This window comes from Tyto alba, unplaced genomic scaffold, assembly GCF_018691265.1.
Source record: "Tyto alba isolate M040663 unplaced genomic scaffold, T.alba_DEE_v4.0 Super-Scaffold_48, whole genome shotgun sequence".
NCBI classification, from domain to species: Eukaryota; Metazoa; Chordata; class Aves; order Strigiformes; family Tytonidae; genus Tyto; species Tyto alba.
In genome coordinates this window covers 7,783,575-7,805,895 of record NW_024881324.1, presented here as the reverse complement: position 1 = coordinate 7,805,895, position 22,321 = coordinate 7,783,575, and the positions used below count along the sequence as shown (strand labels likewise).

Below are 22,321 nucleotides of genomic sequence, written 5' to 3'. Positions count from 1 at the left end.
TTCATTATAACCTTTATAATCACAAGTGATTATATCTACATACACCTTTTCCTGCTGCAGTAGCGTAAGTGCCTTAAGCCCACCACCAAACAGCCCTAAGCCCACCACCAGGCCTTGTAACAGAAACTGGTACAAAACTTACAATCTTTTCCTCATGTATGCTATTGCTTTCTAGAGGCATGCTGCTGGCATTGCTTCCTGAAGGCACAGCACAGCCAGCGCAATGCACCCGAGGTGGAGGCATGCTCTGCAAAGGTTAAGACACACAACACATCACACAACCCACAACTCTGACCACAGCGCTAAATGCAGGTGAGTTAGAAAGGCACAAAGACATGAAAGTGAAACCCCCGTGCTGCCCGTATATACATCAAAATTCAAGTTAGAGAAACTCATGCACTCCTCCCAACATCATTTATGGTTGAAGAATAAAGGTCAGAATTATAGCCACCCTAGAACACTGTTTCACTAAATTATGTTTTATCATAACACAGGAACATCCTGCTGGAGAAAAAAAAAATGCAGGTTCCTGTTACTTTAAAATAGAACAGAAGTAGCATGTAAAGGAGAATACTTACCAAGAAGTGAAAAAACCCCCCAGTGTTTCAGGTAAAAAACACCAAAACCCCACCACAAATAAAGAACAGCCTGCTTTACCAGACAAGTACCAAATTCTACTGCAACAGATGCATGCTCTGAACGATTTGACAAGTACACAAAATCACTTGATCTCCTTTAAAAAAAAAAGGTGATCTTCAAAGCTTACCTCTTGACTAAGCAGAGGTCGGCTTTCAAGCGGGGTCTTCCTTTTATACTCCTCTTTCACTGGCATTAAGGGCTTGAAAAACTTTGGTGGCTGAGGAGAAAAAGCTTTAAAAGGGCTGGCCATTAAAGCATGGGAATTCTCTGCTACAACACCTAGGTAAAAAAGCAAAAATACTGTATTTCAGTTTTTGGATCTTGAGTGCAAGAGTATAATTCAAAATAACTGAAGGTTAAGCCATGCATCTGGCAAGTTGCTGGCCACAGAAAAGCGTCAGTATTTTAGTATTCAACCCCTGGTCCAAACATGAGGTAACACAGAGCTCAACAAGGGGAGATTATGCCCTCTGAGAAGTCTGGAAACAGAAGGAAAGCAGACAATAGCAGTATCTGCCCTCTCCATGCAACGCTCCAATATTTCTCCTTTTTATCTCAGTCAAACAACCAGTGGGAAGTGTCCTTGAAACTGGAACTGGCAGCTCTTTGCTTCCTGTGCCTCACCTGACCTCTGCCCACAACACTGCAATTCCTCCCTGGAACCAGGCCAGCATCCTGCACAACCAGGATGATCAAAAAAAGAAATTATAGGCAAGAAAGCAACAAATGAATTCTCAGTCCCACTTTATTGCAGCAGTATCTTCACCTGTATTGCCTGATCAAGAAGAATATGTTACAATCTGATCTGAAGAAAATAAGGCACCTGTGACACACTGACAGGGCAGAGCAAATTTTCAAATCATGTAAAGAACGTGCAAAAGGACCCTTCCCACTTTAACAAAAGTATCTTTGTTTTCAAATTCATAAAATAGGAACAAGAAGGAACTGCTGTTTTGTGGTTTTGTTTGTTTGGTTGTTTGTTTTATTATTTCTTTCTTCCTTCTAATGTTTTCATTCACATTTAGCTTGTTGTTCTGACCTCCTCTTGGTTTTCTGGACATCCTCAACTTCCCATCCTTCCCTGGATGTCTTCATGCATTTCTCCCTTTCTCCCCTACTTCTAGATTACACTTAGCTGCTAAAGCAAGAAGATGGATACTACACTTAGTAGGAAAAGAGCACTGAGAATTTAATTTTCAGTTTAATGCAGTAATTAAAAAACCACGAACACGGTCATTATGTATATACTTTAAAGTCTCACCACTGCCATCTTTACTCTTGCGAGGTGACTCCCTGGGTAAAGTACCATAGCATGATACATCTTGGTAACTGGAAGAACAGTCAGATATATCTAGGTGACTTTCAGACCAACCCTAGGAAATAAAAATACATAAATATGCATGCTGCTACAGGCAAACATGGAAAAATTAATGGGTAAATTCAAAGGTAGGTTTTTTTTTTTTTTTTAAAAAAAAACCCAACAACAAAAAACCCCCAAACAAATGACGGAATGCGAAGTTACTGACATAAGACAATCTTCTGTCTTGCACAAATGGATTACTCAGAAGCTAAATAGCTTTTCAGTGAAGTATAAGTTTTGCTGTAATTTCCCCCTTAAATATCAGTTTCTAAAATTGTAATGTGAAGAACAGAGAAGGACAAGAAGGTTTAATTCAAAAATAATCCATAATTACTGCAGCATTTCATAGGTATATGATGTAAACACACCATTAAAAATATTGTTTTCCTATTTTTTTTCCAATTCTCAAATATATCTTGCTTCAAAGAGGGGGAAAAAAAAAAACCTGAGAATGTGCACCGTTTGCTGTCACATTTACATACCTTATCATCTTCATCACAGGCAGAAAGATCTAGTCGGCTACAGGATACCTACAAAACACCAACAGGCAGAGTGACAAAATGACTACCTTTTATTTATAAAATATAATGCTTTGAGGAAACACTATGATCATTTTGTCCTAACAACTTTTCTGTTACCTGTTTTCAGATAAGATTATTTACAAGGACAGCTATGTTTGTGTTGTACGAGTGGGTGACAGAACACATAAAACGCACACAAAATGGAAGCTATCCCTAATGCTATGAAAGAAGTTAAAAGGACTTTGAAGTAAAAGTCATCTGCATCAGGTCAGCTGTCATCCTAACCTACTTCTAGAACTAATATCCTTAGAAAAGGAGAAGAGTTTTGACCAACCCTCCCACTTCCCTGTCAACTCTGTTATCTCCTAGGATGGACAGTTTGCGGGAGCAGTTTCAAGTGACTCCTTTTCATTCACGACATCTTTCCTGCAGGTTGGTTAGTCCTAGCTCAGAATAACCATATATCATATTGTGCAAGCATTACATCAGCACACAAAACACACCCTACCCCTGGCCCCGCCTCATTGGTACTAATTTACCAGAGGATAAAGGGTCCTTACGTTGTGGACATTTGGAGTGCTGATGCTTCTGCGGATGTTTCTCGCTTTGGTGGAGAGTGCCTCTTTGACTGTGACTGCCTGTGTAAAGAAAAGAACACATTAAAAACAATGCCATGGCCTCCTCATGAGAAATGCTCAAGCAGGATAGGAGCTTTTTTCAGTGTGGCTAACAAGAGCAAGCAGGGGCTTGCATTTACAAATCTGAATTTGCACACAGAGCCACCAAAATTTGTAGCTGAAATTCATTCTTTGGCCTTTGTCTGTTCAGGTTCTGCATACTACACCATTGCCAGCTGTGGTTACTAGACCCACTACTACTGGAATTCTGTATTTCACAGAAGTAACTTAGCCTTACATATATCAGTCCAGCGTTCTCTAAACAAACAAACAAAAAAACTAACAGCCAAAACAACAACAACCAACACTTGATACTTTTAAAAGATCGATCATCTCAACTTGAATTCTCATAATCCAGTTCAGAAGGTGCAAGAAGTGCCTTTTCCTTGCCTGTCTCAGTCGTTCAAGGCTCAAAATGTTCTCCACTTGCAGTACACCACGCGTGTATTTTTCAATGTACGTTTCCCCGTCGGATGTGCCCTCATCCTCACTCCTCGCGGCCATCAGCGCTAAGGTCTCACGATCCTCAATTTCTTCTGTAGCCTAAATTACAAGTTACCTTACTGAAGTTTTTAAAAATTAAAGCATATTGGTTTTAACGTATCAGTTCACTTCTTTAGACTATCTCAATCCAGAAATTAATTTGAATCAATAATTCTTCACTTCATCAATAATCCTAATTATAATCAATGATCCGGGACTTTTCAATACAGATGTAAACGATGCTGAACTTAAGAGAGGTCACTCCTGAGAGAAGGTCTGCACATCTGCTGTAGTCAATGTAATTCTAGAAATAATGCATATATAACCCAAATGTTAAGGATTAACTAATGACAACTTCCTAGGTGAGTAAATGCAACTTGCTTCCCAAATCTTAGATATTCTGTGTGATCTCCCTAGAGTTTAAATTTTAGGTACTACCACACAAAAGTGACAATTACATGGTGACAAGACTATTCACATTTTCATTTGTCCAGTTTGTTTACCTTTAAAATAAATTTTATAGTAGATATACAGTTTGTACATGCTTTTCCCTATAAAAGCAATATATATTCCTGTGAACTCATTTTCCCAGCTATTCTGTTTCCACTGACTTGAACATGCCTCTGAGTACGCTCTATATTTTCTCTGTAGACGCTAATATGATTTCAAAAACAGCTCTACTACAAGAACTCAGTTAAACACAGTAGAAGGGAAAATAAAATCCCTACAGTTTTCAACTGCTTAAAGATAAACATGATCTCATCCGTGAACTTCAGGATAGACACTCTGGCAAGATGCCTCATCTTAGCCAAGCAGGACATTTACTCCCCAGTCAGTATCACCCACTGCAGTAGGTCATTCTTCTGTTCCTTTCAGTGAATTTACCAGAGGAATATGGGGTAATTTACCTTTGGTATATTGGATACTATTTCATAGGTCACTCCACAGGCATAATATATATTTTTCAAGGATATTCTCCTCTTCAGGCTCTGGGTAAAACTCTAGAAACAAAGTAATTTTCAATTACTGTTTTGACAATTATTATTTATGACATTCTAAGAAATAAAAAGTCGTAGTGCAAAAATTTATTTTACCACAACATTTTTCAGCACCATAAGTTCCTTTTTAGCATTAATGACCCTTTAAGTACTCTTTACAGCCCTGTGCTCAGCACACAATGCTACTAAGTTCTATCAGTAACATTTTCCTCCCATTTTGCCCTGATGCTCTACCCTCATGTAGTAACTTGTAACTGAGAAACTGTGGCGATAAGCAGTTTCCAATGCACAGATACCAACATTTCTTGTTTTGTCAGCCACCTGTTCAACAGGTAGAAAATTCCTTTTGCAACAGCAAAGCATAACTCTGCTTTCTAGCCATAACTGAATAGTAACCAGAGTTTTCACTGTTGCAATCACAAGCTTAGCAAGCTTCATTGTTAGTTAGCCCTTGTATCACTAACTGTAAACAACTTTCATTTAATAAGGCATCTTAGACAAATAAAACCAGGAAAGGACCATATGACAAATACAAAAAGGTGTGGAATTCAGCTCTTAGTAAGTTGCTTAGTAGGATGTTTGGTGCTCCTCCCCCCACTACACTGCAAAATCTGAAGCAATTCTGAAATACGCTCTTGGTCTCAATCTTCTGGGAAACAGAAAGTAACATGAATTCAGAGAGCTTCTCATTGTCTAAACCTGTGAAGCAGCAAAGCAAGAGGAACAGCAACCACTCTTGTGGCCAAAGTAAATGCCCTATCTGAGAACATCACATAAAAGTGGGTAGAGAATGTACACATTTGGGTAGTGGTGGGAAACAAGCCCAGTTCATAATTAACAGAGAAAGTAGCAAAGAGAAAGAAAAGAAATATATTATGTTGACACTGGACATCTGAAGGTGCCAAAAATACTTTCAGGGATAGAGTGGCTACAGTGACCCTATATTAGATATGCTGCTGCAAACCTCTCTGAATCAAAAAACATTCTGAGTTGTATAGACAAGAAGCTAAACTCATTTTTTGTTACAAAAGTAGCACCTGTTACACTCTGAACCAAATCAGGTAGAAAAATAGACAGTTCAAAGAGATACACCAGAAGTGCACAGCTTCACTACAACATATAATAATCTGGTTTTAATTTGTCTTAAATGAGTATTGGGGAGACCAACCTTAAATAAAATGAAGGAAGCAGCTAAGAACACATTCATAAAATTAAGGATATCAAGCAAAATCAATAATAATAAAATGATATAGAGTAACTTCTTACCTGCTTGTTATAAATATTGGCTGCAATCCTTTTGCGTAATACCAGCTCCATTGCAGCAGGATGGCTGAGCTGCACAGTAGTCTTCACTATCAAGTAAATTCTCTCATTTTGAGGAGTTACCCTATTCAGGTGCACTGAATCATGGACAGAAGAGTCCCAGGCAGCAGTGGCTGAAACCTATGCAGGCAAAGTGGAGGAAGGAAAAAGAAATCAAGGATTCAGTTACTCTAACAACAGGTACAATTCGCAATGATTTAACATGAAGTAAAACAATTCTTTAATGAAACATAAACGTCACTGAACAAAGTGGAGTCAAACCTCCTTTTCATAGTAAGGAATTTATCAGAAGCAGCACAAAAGAGGTGTTAAGATATTGGGGAAAACAATCACGAGCACAATCCCTGTCCTGTGCAAACTCTGCACCAAAAGGAAGTCTTCACACAGCTGGAGACAGAAAGGAAACCAGGAACAAGACTGGAAGAAGGAATACAAATCCTATTGCAACTGTATTAAAAGTTTATGAAGTTCAATGTCAAATCTTCCGTCTGTGTTGGATTAGGTTATAATGGCCCATATAGAATAAATATGCTCCCATCCTGAAGAACACTTTTTTCCTTCCCCCTGCCTCCTCCCCAACTTCGGCGCCCTATTTATTCTGGAAATGGTCTCGTAAGCAACGGCCTGAGTTGGCACAAAACGTGGAATAAATGAGTTAAGAAATTGCAAAATTGATTCAGAGCCATTTGTTTCCAACAATTCCCAAATTTTATATTTTAAAAAGTAACTGTGTACTACAAATAAAAAAGTTTTATTTAAATGCTGAGCTTTGCCTAGTGTGCACAATTAATGAAGTAGTTTTCTCTGAAGAATCAAGAGCCTGCAAGAGGAACAAGGAAGGCATGAGGAAAGAAGAAGAAGGGATTTTGAGTCAGGCAGTTCAATTATTCTTTTGCCAAGAAGAGCTAAGACTTGTCACCTCTGAATTAAGGCAGAAGAGCTAACAAGTCATACCTTCTTAAATTCTAAAGAAATAGGCCAGAAAATGAAGGCAGCACTAGATAAAGATGGCACTTCTAAGACAAGAAGGTAATAATAATGATTAAATACATACAAGTAGAAAATAAAACATAAGAAGAAAGTGTTAACATAAGCTGCAGTTGTCAAGAAGGAGGCTTGCTAACAATTTACCTCATCATCACTGTGTTTTATGATCGGCAGATAAAAGAATGGACTCCCATGCTCCTTTGGTAGTATTGAGTTAACTCCTGATGCATGGGGACCTATAAGTTGTTCATTGGCACTGAGGTCATCAGCTAATGAAACAAATGTGCAAAGAATGAAATAGTTTTATACCAAAGGATATTAATATATAGAGGCAAAGTTTTAATACAAAGTTGTAATAAAGTCAACTTATGTTTCATAAGTTATATTCATAACTTATATTCCATATTTCATAATGCATTTAATCCTAATTAATCTTATTACTATGCAGTATTTTGAAGACTATTTCAGCATACAAAAGCAGGGAAATAAAACCAGGCTAAGACTCAGCCCAAACACATTCTAATGTAACCTAAATGGAATTCAAAACTATTTATAGTTATTCATAATAGTAACTTACCTAGCCAGAAAATTTCTGATTTATCTACCTGTCAGTTTAACCATCTCTTAGTTACATCACTTTTGAAGTATCAGGGAATCTTTAAATTGAGAATAGCAGTTCTGGCTATATTAGGCTTTTAGCTAAACAAAAAAACCCCAACACCTTGTGCAATCATCCATCGATCTGTTTAAATATCCTACTTGATCTTCTGTCTACTAATCTCTGCAGGTAATGATAAAACAAATAAAAACATACCTTGTGAGCACAGATGAAGGAAAGAGTGGATATGATTTGCCAAAAGCAGCTTTTAAAGCAGGTATTAATGTGTTGCCTACGTAAACATGTCTGGACTGCTCAATGTGACAAGGCCTGTGGGATCCTCCTCTGCTTTACATCTGAATTTATAGACTTGCTTCCTAAGCAGTCCTTAATGTGCTGCTAACTCTAGTCTCTTGTTGCTTACAGTGTGTATCCGTGTCTTAAGAATATGTATCAATATCTACATATATCCTCATCCATATATACATCTATATATCATATATCCTCATATCTAAAACTAAATACCTTCAAAGGGATAACATTTAGATTCTCTAACAAAATGCTCATTATAGTCCTAACACACTCTTCATTAAACCAGCTGTTTAAGACTACAGATACGCCAGTGGAAGGAGGTCTGAAAGCGTTGGGAGATTCTCCATCAGCGCTTTAACGACACGTGGATTTGCACATCCAAACATTTACAGGATTTTCTTATTTGCTGTTCAATTTAAACTAAGCTTGCTCTTTTACACTATTTTCTGTTGTACAGTCTATCCCTGTACTCACACGTTCCCCAAATTTTATCTTTATTTTAAAATAGTTGTGTTCAATTATTCCAACATACAGAACCAGAAGAAAAACATTTTACAAGCCATATCAGGCAGTGCCATTGCCAGGACTTGTTTGATTTCTTAGACATCTCAGATTAATTCTTCCATTTATCAATTTATTGATCCAAACAAATCCCTCCCACTCAAGTTTCCTAATCCAATGTTACAACATACCATTCAAATCAAGGAAGAGGACGGGTATATGTGTTTCCATTCCTGCAGGTGGAATCCTGGAACAAAACAAACTGCTATCAACAAGGAAGGCAAATTCATACCTATGCTAATTTGGGCAAATGTATCTCCATGAAAGATTCATTAACTGTAACCAATGACTAAAGCTGTCAACATTTTGATGGCTGATCTGAATGCCTATGTTGCACAGACAATATTTTGTTTATCTACACATGGAGCTAAATGTAGTGCTTTGCCAAAACTTAATTCACACCACACAGCACATTTCAGTTGCTGTGAGGATGACAGTTTTAAACATCCTGCTCTGTTTCTTATAGTTAACTGGTTGTAGTCATTTCATACATAAAGGTTAGCAACCTTTCGAACAAATGGATATGTAACTACTGGCAAGGAATAGTCTTTATATCAATAAATACATTCTTAGTTATATGAGCACAGCATACTTCAAGTAGATAAGGGGCAAAAACGGCAAGGAAAGAGTATCACTGCATAATTCTCCCAATGAGGAGGAGATATTAGGTATTATCGGAGACATCAGTGTACACTTAATTAGAGCCGTGTTTCTTGTCCACACTTTCCCAAGTCTAATGTTGCATTCCTCATTTTTGCATGTCAGTTCTAATGATCTTAGTTAAAACACTAATTTAAACAAAAAGGGAAATATTTTAGAAATTCACACGAAACAGAAAAGACCCAATTTCAAAGGATGTGAATTTATTTCCTCCCCACCCCTTTATCAATGAAATTATCACATGTTCTACTATCCATTTTTGAACCATTCCTTTTCTGAAAGGAGTCAAACTGCAGGATAACTTTCTCAGAACTTTGTAAAATACTATGTTAAATTCAAAAGTGATTTTCAAACCTTGAAAGCTGTCTCAAAGCTACTTTATGTAATATATTAACCAAACAAACCTTTCTTACATTCAAACCTGGCATTCTAGCCTTCTGCCAGCTGAGCGCAATTTGTAGTATTACAGGAAAACACAGAAAGCTCTAAAACATCCTCAGATTTTTACCTTGTAGTGTGCATTGTTCATGTAGAAAAAAGCTAACCACTCCAGCGGTTTTTCTGAACGTACCAATTTGCAGGGGCACCAGGAATCCCACTGCCTGGTGCTGGAACAAACACTGCATTCCTCTCCTCCGTCAGCCCTACCCACTGTTCGACCAGCCGGGCTTCTCGTTCTAGGTCATCCTCAGATTTTTCTACAGTCAAAGAGATTAGTATTAGATGAGAGAGATGTTTTTGTGGTATAGGGAATAAAGCACTTATGACAGGGACTTCAAGCTTCAAACCTTGTTTATTGCTGATCTTCTGAATCTGTTCATCTAAGTATTCTCTCCGTTTTATCAATGCATCAGACCACCTTTCTCGTACACAGTTTAAATCTTCTTCCTAACATGGAAAGAGAAAAGGAAGTTATTAGGCTATGTGGTTACGATTAAAGGGCAGTGAATTTTGTGATAATATCATCAGAATTGATATTAAACAGCTTGCATGATGCAGAAAACTTTTTTGCCCGAATGACATGCACACTGATTAAGGACCTCATCACCCATGAATGGAAGCTTATTTACTTTCAAGTCTCAGATTCCAACAGGAGGAAAAGAAAATGTGATTGCCTCGCTGAACAGAATTATACACCACAGGCTAATTACTCACAGAAGTGGCAATCAAACTTTTGAACAGCATATGGAATAGGAAAAACAGATATCATCAGCTGATCGTAAGTACTCCTGGAGATTAGACAGGTCAGTACGCCCTCAAACCTGCACAAAATTCCATTGCTAGCAGCTGCTATCAGTGCAATTAAAAGATTTCTCATGCAAACAAAACCCGTCATGCAATCATGCTTTGTGGTATCACAGAAAGTCTGATTCGTTCTTCTCTGTGATATGTCAGGAAGCGCATAAACAGCCCGCAAGAAGTTAGTACCTTAATGGATATTTTTGAGATTGCTTTAAAACCTAATACATTATCTTAAGGGATGTCAGCGTTCTCACCTAACTGGTTTTACTTCTGTAAGCCTGCCTATTAAAAATAAGTCTTCCATGTAGAAGTCTGAAATGTGTTTTACTTTTTTAGGCATTTCCTCTTCTGCCCTCTGCTGCCTTTTAAATGAGTCTTCTGCTATACTGTCTAAACTGTGACTATCTTATATTTACTTATCACAAAAAAAATAAACAAAACCCAAACAGGCTCAAGGTTTGTTTTTGTGTAGATAGAACAAAATTGCTTCACTGAAGCTTCTGTACTCCCCTCCCTTGCATCCTTGCCTCTCTCTCCCACAAGCATTACAGAAAACTGCACAACTTAAAAGGTTACGATGTTTTCTTTAGAAAACAAAGGAAAAAAAAGATCCTATGTTGTATAATTTGGTTGGGAAAGATGCCTGCAGCTGCAGGTGGTTGTGCTTTTCCTTATGATATTCACCAGAAACTGTTTTAATTCTAAAGTTGCTAAGCTTTTATTCACATAGCAATTCATGTAGCCAGTTAGGAGAGCTGACTGCTGAGTACTAGAGAAGAGAGCACACTGCAAGAGTATAAAGTCACAAGGTAAACTGAAATAGCAGTGTTTTATAGCCCAGGTAGCCTCTTAAATGCACAGCACATGTATTCCAGAGCTGCTTTTGCTTGCTCCAGTATGCTTGTTCATTTGAAAGTTGCTGGCTATTAGCATTAGCTGTGCCCCATGCCACAGGATTGACAGCAACAGCAGCAATACCTGGTAACTATCCATATCACCACCATCATCCTCCTCTTTCTGGTAGGAGAAAATAAATTTTGTAAAACACAAAAAACACATGCATTTCTCTCAACAGAAACTCACAGAAATACTCCAAAACATGAATAGAAACATTTCTGCCACAAACTTGTAAAATGTTAAAATTATAACATTCAAATAACTAAAGTCTTATTAACAGGTAGAAACAGACTTTTTTTCATTACAGACTACAGCAGCTCAGCCATGAATTCAGTATTAGTGTATATATTTATACAGGAAAAAACTAACCAAACAAAAAAATCCCAGAATACAGTGCCAGAAAAAGGACTGAGCAAACATATCACCAATCTTCAAGTTTTATAGTTTCATCTGTATTTAAGGTTATAATTACTTGTGGTTCTGAATGTAACTCTTCCGATAAAAAGACATTTTGCTTCCCTGGGTGGCCCATTCCACTTGTTCTTTGCCATCACTATTAAAATCACGCTTTATTTCCAATATGAATTTGTCCAGTGTCATCTTAAAGGCATTTATACTTCTTAAGGACTTTTTCTGCTACCTGAAATAGCCCTTTCACATTCAGCAATGGCTATTTCTGATTCTGACCAAATAACAACTCATTCTTTTTTGAAAAGGTAAATAGTATCTCACTGTAAGACGTTTTCTCTACGAAATTTCATTTTTTCTGCTTTTCCCCTCTGCAACTCTCACCATCCCTCTAAGGGAGGGAAATTAATGGCACTAGGAATCTAGTATTAAACACCTCTACACACAAAGGTAAAAACAATTTCCATATTCCTGCTGTGTTGTGTATATACAAATACCACACTTGGTACTTTATCAGTTATAAGCAAAAAAAGAAGCAGATTTAGCACCATGTGCTCACATTACATGTATTAACCTCAAAACACATGTAAAACTGCAAAATAACGTATCGTGTACCAGTGTGCTAAGGTTCCTTTTGGAATTCTGTTGGACTGGCTCTAAACAGCAAAACCAAACCAAATCAAATCAATGCATGAAAAATTAACTGTCTTACCTGATAGCTGTCCAAGCCCCTTTGCAGTCTGGTTGATCTGGCAGTCACACCACCTATAGAGACTGAAAGAATTGCTTCTACCATAAGAGGCAATGTTCCCGAATGTTGTACGGGTTTCACCGTCACCTGAACTCTGCGGGAATGACCCTGAACAGGTAAATTGAGAGACAGAAAGAAAGAAAGAGAAAACCAGAGAGAAACTAAGAATAAAATTAAAAATCAATTTAAGCATGAACAAGAAGACGGGGAAAAGGTACGTACCTGCCTAAGCTGGAAAATCCCCCCCGTGTTCACATCTTTTGCCTGATGGAGTTCAACTGCAGTATATTCTCCCATCTCATTCAATTCTTGTATGGAAATCCACATTTCTATTCTTCGAGTTACTTCATTCCACCTACAGAGACATCCCCACAGAAACTAATGGTTGCCTCACCAAAGTACATTCTGTGTATCGCAAGTACTAGAAAGCCTTTGGAAAGCTGATGGAAGCATTCATGTGTAATTTATTTGTACCTGTCTCTCAGTGTCCTAGTTTTAGCATGAAGAGAATCAACTTCCCAAACAGAGCTTCCATTGCCAGTACATCTGTGACCCCACACCTCAATAGCAAGAGCTCCTTCTGAAATGAACTCCAAAAACTCTTCTGTGACATTTACCACATAGTCCTGGCAATGAGAAAAACAAATCACACCCAATGAAACTGAATAATCGTATCTCCTGAACTAGTTTGTAAGGACACACCAAACAACTAGCTACCTGCATGGTAAAACCATACAGTTTGGATCATAAAGCCAGACTCTGGTCAAGAAATGTATAATCTCAGCAATTCCTGCTTCTGCATACTGTGTTTCATGCTTTGAAAATGTCCATAAAAACTACGTAACAGCTCCAATGATCCTTTTTAGGTTACTCAGCTTACCAAACAAGTATATAATAAGATATCATCGTACAGTTTCCCCCCATGATGATTCAGATGACATCTGAATTTAAAAGACTACTAACTAAAAGATTTTTAAATTTTGCTGCATTTTGCTGAAGTGCAATATTACAGCACTCTATAGTCAAAAGTCATTGGATACATGACTTCATTCCCTCCTCCTTCCCCCAGCAAAACAAGGTTCAAATTCTAAACAGCTCGTCTCATACATACCATCCTCCTGGTAACGCTATTTCATAATAAAAATAGTTACCTTACAGTGAGAGAAGGTCACTGTAAAATGAGCATCCTTGCTCTGAGGTGAAGGCACATCTGGATCTACCACTGGTGCCGCTACTGTTGACTCACATTGATCCCAAAATGTATATTGACAAAAGACAAAGTTGGAGAGATTAGGTGGCAGTCCAGTTGCTTCTTTTATTTTTACCTGAGGAGACAAAACAGATGCTGTATAAATACATTTGTTTCTTCTACAATTGTAAATTGTTCAGAAACCAAGTATTTAATCTGAAAGTACCAGCAGCCAAGATGAATTTTTAAAGAACACCTCTAATTGCTTTGTAAGGGTGTCCCTCTTTAGGAAACCTGTATTTTGCATATACACAAATGCAAATGCAAGGAAAGCAGTTACATGCATCTAACTAGCCCATCTATGTACATGTTTCCTTTGAGGCAGCTGATAAGCTCAAGTGGTGGATGAGGCACTTCATCACAGAAGAAATGAAATCCAGACACCACCCATCGATACTACATCAGACGATCAAACCAAGTGCAGGAGATGGATACACGGAAAAACTGTTTCCCCTTCTGTGTCTGCCAAGGCCAGTCCTTGTAACATCAGTATTTATGATGTAGACCTGCATATATTAGAAACTAATGCAAATTAATTCAGCCACTGGCAACCACAGAGTGACCAACACTGAACCAGAAAGAGAGAAGTCTTTCTCTTCTCTTCAGAGAATTTTAAGCAAGCAATAGCCTACATAGCTTAGTACTTCACATCAAACGGGCTATATAGTCACAAAGGCCTGAAACTGTTGACTTCATCATGTGTTCTCACTTACCCTGCAGGAAAGCTTTTTTGCTCTATGGATAATTTCGCCATTGCTATCCATGACTTCCAGGCTCCCACTCTCACTGGAGTTCTCAGAGGAGTCATCTCCTTCTGCTACGCGCTCTGGGACAGACCCAGTGACTCGCATTACTTCAACGTGCAACCGTCCTGCAACCTAAGGCAACACAAATATGAAGAACTCGTGCACAAGGGACTTATGGACATTAAGATGGTAGATATCTAGCTCTCAGAGGTGCAGAAAACAAACTGAACTGCTCTCAACCACCAAATGAAAGGCAACAATGTTAAGAAAGAGGAGAAAGGAATTAAAAAAAAAAAAGTAGTATTTGTATGCAGAATTACTGACCTCTTTAATTCACACACAACAGAAAAGATACACAGTGTCACGACTGTACATCAGAACCATAATACACTGAGTTTTGCTCAGCTACCTTCACTGACACTAGGAATTTTATTCTACTACTTTAGCAGCTGGGCAACTGTAAACAATTACACAGGAAACATCCATAGCAGCCTGGAAAACACTTATTCACTGGCAAACAAGACAACAAGCAGCATTTGCTTGTTCAAAAAAAAAAAAAAAAAAAAAAAAAAAAAATCGGCGTAGGTGAAGTCTCCCAGCAAAAAGCCATGCCCCCCCACAGGTGGGAACACATAGGTACTCTGCCCAGCCTGCTATACATTAGGGCACTATCTATATGGCTCTACATACATCAGGGCACTATCTATATGGCTTTACATACATCAGGGCACTATCTATATGGCTTTACCTCCCCCTGCTGGCTGATGATGGGCACGCCGTACTGCAGCTTTACATCATAGAACAGGCACTCCAGAAACACGTTGGCGACGCCAATTAAGTTGTGATTCTCTTGCGCTTCGTAAAAAGGGTCACCCCTTTTGCCCATCAGCTTCCTTATCTGTTTTAAAGATCATAAAGGTGGTGTCAAAAGCCGTAAGCGTGGGAACACAAAATCAAATGACCACACAGGGTAAGATTGTAACATGAAAATTAAGTCACTACTGATCTTTTCTGTTCCTTCCTGTTACGCAAGTAAAAAGAGACTAGAAGCATATCACAAATCTGAAATTAAATCTTTGAGATGCAACATTATACAATCCTTTCTTTACAATGGGATATAGTAATACGATGACCTACATCTTTAAGTGACATCAAGACAAAGCAGATTTTACCATGAGCAAGCACAGTAGCCACTGCTTTCAAGAAGTTTCACCTTACTTTTCTGCTCTGTTTACATTTCTTAAATGAGAGGACAAATCATCCCCAGGTTGAACAGCTGGTCTGGCTGCTGGATACCACAAGGGCAAAAGGGAAGGTGCAGGATGACTCCCACTTAAGCCTGCAAGTGTTCTTATGACTCCCATAGAGCTGAGATCACATCTGGAGCATTTTCTATGCAAGTACCCCATACACAGCCACAAAGAATTCATGCAGATTCCCAGCATGATACACACTCCTTGGTGGACTTGTTAGCTCCTTCCCTTCTCCTCCGCCTTCATTTTCAACACATGCATCTGACCTACGTGTTTCTATGTAGCACATAGAACACATGCATTACTGTCGACGTAGGTCATGGCAAGGACAACCCTGGCTCAGGCAGACACAATATATTCAAAGGATGTGCTATATCAGTTCTTGCTAAAGTCAGCAGCAAAATCATTGTTGTCTTCAGTGGGCACAGATGAAGTGCTTGACCTCCCCTGTGTTATGATCTTAGAGATTCCCGTTGTCCCGTCCAAGGCATGTAACAAAGGCACAACAGCTGTTCAAACGTATTTGAGAATGATTTTTGGTGCAAGTGATTTAGGTGCTCCCTACCAGCCACAAGACAGCAAGACATACTTCCTATGCACTTCTACCTGGACACTTAGAGGACATCATCTGGAACACCGAATCACGTCCATCTCTTGTCAGTAAACCAACAAGCTTTTGACAAGTCCCACACTTATCTGCCAAAGCTAACACACTACTTAAATTCTCAGGAAACACCACTTAGTTTCGATGGAGATACTGATGTAGACTAAGACTTCAATTGATTTCTTCACTGCTTTAAGGTTCAGGGATACACAAATGAAATTACAGAATATTTCACATTTTAAGATCAAGTTCTACCCCACTAATATATTCTGCACCTTGAGTGTATCTAAGCAGCATCCTTGCTAGCTTTGTTACTGACTGAACTTTAATAGTTTTATTTCTAATGCAGCTTGCTGCTCTCATTCAGAGCTGGTGCTTATCTGCGTGGCACCTACGCTATGCCCAGTAAATGTATGTTCTTAGTGGTATCATGAGTCACTACTCAGCACAATTATATCTGACCTCAGCACACTTATATCTGAGAATAGGACAAAGTTGTGTTTTATTATGCATGGGCATTCTGAGTATTTAGTATTACTCATAGTTTTTTGTTTTGGTTTTGTCTTTTTTTAAAAACACAATACTGTACCCTTTCATATACAAAGTCATTGCACTTGATCAGTACAGCATATTACAAGGAGTTAAAAGAAAACAAACTCAATCTCTGATCCTTTTCAGAAAAGATATACAATACCTCGGGAATCTTCTCCTTCCATTCTTGATAAAGGTCTCTCATATCAATCAATTTGTTCTCTAGTTTCTCAATAGTCCACACTTGAGTACCTTTTCCTTTTCTTCTCACTTGAATAGCAGGCTCGCTTACAATTGCACCCCTCTAAATCAGAGGAAAAAATAATCACTGCAGGAAAGGTGCATGTAAGTAGTTTAACTCTTCACTTAAATTGCATTACTAAAAAGAAATACAGAACATACAGCTTCTCTCTGCATGCCAGCCATACTACTTCTGTCCTCAAACACAGCACACCCGATACACCTCTGAGGATCTAGACCCCTTTATCCTTGTCAGACAACTGCCATGCACACAGAAACATTAACACTCTCAATCAAATCACTTATGACAAGCACATTATCCTAATTGCTATCATTATGTTAACAGCAGCACTACAACTAGAAAACCCTTAAGACAAAAAAATCGTAGGCATCTGTAACAAAAAATGGTAATTTTTGCAGACATAACAAAATGTAGGCTTTATAGCAAGAGAACACAAATGTCTGTTCACAAACTGCATGCACATATGGTGATCACACACTTGAAAGAACAGCAAGACCCATACTTAATGTTACTTTCCCATTTTTACTTACAATTATTCACTTTCAATATACTGAAAATCATGTAGCACCCATATTTTGCCTATGCATAATCTAACAAAAGTAACACTTTATGGCCTCGGGTTATGTGAATGTTATATACATCTACATATTTTACATTAGCCATAAAACTACATTTTCCAGCATTCTTTGCTGTCATTACCTTCTTGTTGGCACTGAGGTTTTCAGCAGGGATCTGTAGTGTTACTTGATAATCTGTTAGTTTACTCATTTCTTCTGCTAAGAAGTTTGCTTCTCTCACCAGTGTATTTGCCTTTACTATCTGCTCCCGAAGTTTAGCCAGGCTCTGTCGAAACAATTCATCCCTGTGGTGCAGTAGGTAACATGAAAAATACACAGAAACCTATTTCTATTATTGGAAAGCTGCAAATAGAGGTGCTAACAAAGACTTTTCTGGAACAAGTTTAAGAAGAAGTGCTGTATAGCACTATGTTAGCAAACATGAAACAGTGTCAGACAATTTTATTGAGGAAAAGCAGCGATCACATATTTAACATATTACTGTTGAGGTAAGTCTAGCACTGCAAAGCCCAAATAAAAGGGCACAGTACTACGGGAGCTTTTGCAGTAATGACTTGTTAAAAGCCCTAGGGACATTCCTAATTTTCGAGAAATGAAATAATTGCAGCTGTCTTTGTCTTTAATCCAGAGCCCTGTTTCTCAGAAACTACCAGTCCCAACATGTGAGACTTCATCTTGATAAAACCCACTTTTCCTCAGTGTGCTGTTGGAACCTGCAATCACTGCAGGCCACAGCTGTACATCACTGCTAGGGCTCTGCAGTGCTACAGACCCCCAGACCTCTCTCCATATACTTAAGCCATCTCAAGTGTACACAAAAAAAAAGTAAAAACAAACCCCAAAAAACCTTAAGTCTGATATACTCAAAGTACCTTTTAGGTAACAGATGAATGAGCACAGGTTAAAGCTTGTGCACTCCATACAGTTAATGTTCTCTGGACAAATTCCAGAAAGGTTTCTAAGGCCTGTCTGAGCAAATCTGTTCTAACGTAACACCTGGCAAACCTGCTATAACACATACTATACCTCCACCTGTGATACTAAGATACGCTCTCATCTGGAATTCTCATCTTTAATTTGCCTTTTAAAAGTATCACGATTATTCTCTGAGCAAATGCAAAATTCCTCTTTCTGCCCTTCCTTGTAATCCCAACAGCACTTACTGCATCTCATCTTCTTCGTAGAATTCATGATCAAACTCCAGATATTTCAGTGACCAGCACCCTCTTGAATGATTTTATTTTTTAGCTTTTCTATGCAAAGTCCTACTGAAATGCACTACATGTGCACATATACTTCTCATTTCTACAAAATACATTACATTACAGACAAGCATAGGAGGAACAAGTAAACTCATGGGCCTTGCTGTGAATACAGGCAAAATTTGTCTATTTGCCTTTACTCAGATAAGCTTAGGTCTTCTGTATGTCTTTACAGTACAAACAACAAGCAACTGTTAATATGCCTTTCAGTCCCCAACAGCATTCTTCTGGAGTGGCTGTCTTTTTTTCAAAATACCCCAAAGAACAGCCTAGATAATTCAAATTGCATTCTGCTGCTTTCCCAACACCATACCAAAGTGGTAAACGACCAGCAGTGTTAACAAGCAGCCCTGAATTTTAGTGCCTTCAACATGCTAAAACATGCAGCTTTGTCCCTCTCCCCTATCTCGCCTAAACTTGCAACAGCGGTGGGTTTTGTTGAATCTTAAATAGCTGCTACTATCAGCGGATTTTTAGTCCACTTCCTCTGAATCTGCTCCATATAATGTTTTCCATTATACAGAAAACTCCTTTCCTTCTGCCTCCTGCCTCTGTTATCCAGGCCATCAAGACTAAATGAGCAATTCCAGATCATGGGAGTGACACATACCACAGACAGCTATAATTTTGGCTTCACCCAGAAAATGAAGGTAGAGACAAGAATTACTCACTAAATAGTACTTAGTATTAAGGGTGTATTACACCTGCAACCACTGTGAGACAGTTGGCTAGCCGGAGAAACAAGGCAGCTCTGATCTGCAAGTGCTTTAAGAGCCATAGGATTCATACAGCCAGTCCTTTCCTTGATCCAGGAAACCGGCATCTGGTGAGCTTTTTGGGGAGGCTCCCACACCAATCTTTTCTTAGCTACATTCTTGAGAAGAGAATGGTTTAAAACTATAAGGAGATCTTATGAGTAACTCAACCAATTATTATGGGTAGTTCCTATTACAGTTGCGTTTTTCTGTGTATAGCTGTGCCAGCACCCTTCCGGAAACCTAAGCAAAAATGAAGTATGTTTCAGATAGGATTTCTTAATTTTTACTACACAAAACATAAGACAAGTTCCATCAGAATATTAACCAAGGCAAACACCCACTGAGCATGAAATCCTAAACAATTGTTTAAGCCAAACAAGGGAAACTTATATCTGACACTCACAAGGTGTCATTGCAAGTCTCTCTGATTCCCAATGACAGACACAGAATATGCTCAACTAATCTTCTGGTCCAGTACACCACTGCAACCCCTTGCCCCAGCAAATTCAATTTGTTCAAAGCTATAATGGGTTAACTTTATGCCAACAGGTTTTAGTGCCAGGTCAGGTATCATCTGTCCTTCCACAGTCAGCATAAAGCCGGAATAAACTCTGTGCAATGTGTGCTAGCTGATCTGACAGATACAACTGCGTGCCTACATATGATACCTATCAAATTCATTTTGCTGGTGGATCCAGCGGAGCTCAGCTTCATTTGCAATGGCAACAGAGCGACAGCTAAAACTGCCCTAATCAAATCCTGTGCAATCCAGACACTTAGCTCTTTTGCACATTCTTCACATCCAGTCTTCCCATTTATCAGCCTCCTTACTGATCACTATGAAGAATACTCATTCTCCTCTTTTTTAACAATGCAGCAAAGTACAGTCTTCAAGTAGTTCAACAGTTACATAGGAGTAAAGCATTCACCCATGAAAACCAGAGGCAAAAATGCTTGCTCAAAGCACAGCTCCTCCTAAGAAACATCTAACAACTACTGAGAAGGCTGGCAGAACACTTAGTCTTGATATCACTCCCACCTCTCATTTTTTCATGTCATTACATGGTTATGGTGGCTGGTTAATTTTAAGTTGAACAATTACAATTTCTTCTCGACTCTCAAGGACAGGCAAATTTTTCTGATACTTCCTTTTCCTTTATGCTCCATCTTTTTAGAGGTATTGCTTCCCTTGCCAGTAAGCCCAGTTCTCATCTCTGCTACTGAAGTGAGTTATCAATAGTTTCTTGATGGCCTTGCTGTGCTCAAAGCAGTTTTGAATAGCAATGATTCCAACCAGCGTCTTCCTCATTTGCACTCTTCTTGCAGCCCTAAAACAGCCTGCAAATCCCAACCATGACTCTGCAATGCTTTACATTCAGTTCCCAGTGATTCTGTTTTTAGCTCTTACAGGGGCAAACAATTATTTTAATTGAAGTTGAAACACAGCATAAATTCTCCTGTACTTGCCACGGAAAACATTCTAGTCATTTCTGGCCAATGGTCTGTTTAGGTTTTTTTCCCAGGCCAAACAGGACAGAAATTACAGAACAAAACCTTGCACAAAAGCTAACCCAAGATCTGTTCTGCTGTATTTCTAACACTCTGACTCTGACAGCTGCAACACAGTCTTGGCTATCTTTCTTCAGACACCTCTTGCACGTGGATTATTTTTTTAAATGGTGGAGAATAAAGCGAAAATAATCAAAATAGGAAAGAGCAAACTCACTACATACAGAAAAAAATGCCGAGTGAATAATGAAGCTTTTGTTTTAAAATAAAATAGGTTAAAAAAATTTACAAGAAACTTCTTAGTACATCTAGTTATTCTTCCTGCTGAATTAACCCAATGAGAACATACTCATTTGTATGCAGAAAACTTAAATCATCTCGGCTGCTGCCCCTAGAACTTCTCTCCATGGAGCTGGCATCCTTCTATCCCCACTGATACCAAGAGCAAGCTTCTCATTGTCAAGATGCAAACACACACATAATGCTTAAACTCTGCTCACACCTTCCTAGTCCCCTTGCAAATCTCTCTGCAAATCTCACGAGGATCTTTCGCCAAGGTTGGGTGCAGGTGCCATGCTATTCCTTTGCAGAGGCCTGCTCACCTCAGGGGAAGCCTTTTATTTCCTAAACAGCTCGAACATATTCTATTTGAGGATTCTGCAGTTCTCAAATACACAGCAATTGTCCTCTAAAGCTGGGCTTACTTTTAGAAACACATACAACATATAAGGAATCCTATTTTCTGGTTTGTTTGTTTGTTTGTTTGTTTTAAATGGTTATTAGATTGCAAAATACCATCCTCTCATTGTATACTCTCAACAGACAATACACCTTGGTGGACTCCTTACTCTTAGCAGACAAATTTACCTCTGTACTATCCTCTCCTTTCTTTCGAAGACTAACTTAAACAATAATTGCTAAACCAAACATTTCAGAAGCAGTTTTAAAAAAAACAAAGGTGTTGTGATGTTGATCAATAAAACCTAAACTCTTAATTAATTTGTGTGTTAAATCAAACAGGAAGGTCTTCTACATGCTTTACACATCAGAACCTAGTCCTAAATGAAATGCTAACACGGTGGTGGAGGCAGATCTTTTACTGCACGTCAACTCCACAAAAAAATATTATCAGTTTCTGAGAGATGGTACAAG

At 38.5% G+C, this 22,321-nt stretch overlaps 1 protein-coding gene across 5 annotated transcripts in view; it reads right to left on the bottom strand.

Annotated features, from left to right (window-relative positions):
- Positions 1-22,321, bottom strand: part of KIF13A (kinesin family member 13A) — a 115,292-nt gene that overhangs the window by 10,571 nt on the left and 82,400 nt on the right. Inside the window, exons 18-38 of one of the 5 annotated variants that reach the window (XM_042806741.1) lie at positions 17,762-17,924; positions 16,964-17,104; positions 15,161-15,310; positions 14,380-14,544; positions 13,569-13,742; positions 12,892-13,043; positions 12,640-12,772; positions 12,379-12,525; positions 11,340-11,378; positions 9,908-10,007; positions 9,691-9,817; positions 8,591-8,646; positions 7,133-7,257; positions 5,945-6,121; positions 4,589-4,681; positions 3,588-3,740; positions 3,081-3,158; positions 2,482-2,529; positions 1,901-2,012; positions 767-918; positions 143-247 (exon numbers count right to left, since the gene is read on the bottom strand). In XM_042806741.1, the coding sequence (XP_042662675.1) occupies positions 143-247; positions 767-918; positions 1,901-2,012; positions 2,482-2,529; positions 3,081-3,158; positions 3,588-3,740; positions 4,589-4,681; positions 5,945-6,121; positions 7,133-7,257; positions 8,591-8,646; positions 9,691-9,817; positions 9,908-10,007; positions 11,340-11,378; positions 12,379-12,525; positions 12,640-12,772; positions 12,892-13,043; positions 13,569-13,742; positions 14,380-14,544; positions 15,161-15,310; positions 16,964-17,104; positions 17,762-17,924 (2,590 nt within the window). Of the gene's footprint in view, positions 1-142; positions 248-766; positions 919-1,900; positions 2,013-2,481; positions 2,530-3,080; positions 3,159-3,587; positions 3,741-4,588; positions 4,682-5,944; positions 6,122-7,132; positions 7,258-8,590; positions 8,647-9,690; positions 9,818-9,907; positions 10,008-11,339; positions 11,379-12,378; positions 12,526-12,639; positions 12,773-12,891; positions 13,044-13,568; positions 13,743-14,379; positions 14,545-15,160; positions 15,311-16,960; positions 17,105-17,761; positions 17,925-22,321 lie in introns of all 5 variants that reach the window. The other 4 variants (XM_042806737.1, XM_042806738.1, XM_042806739.1 and 1 more) reach the window with 4 other exon arrangements.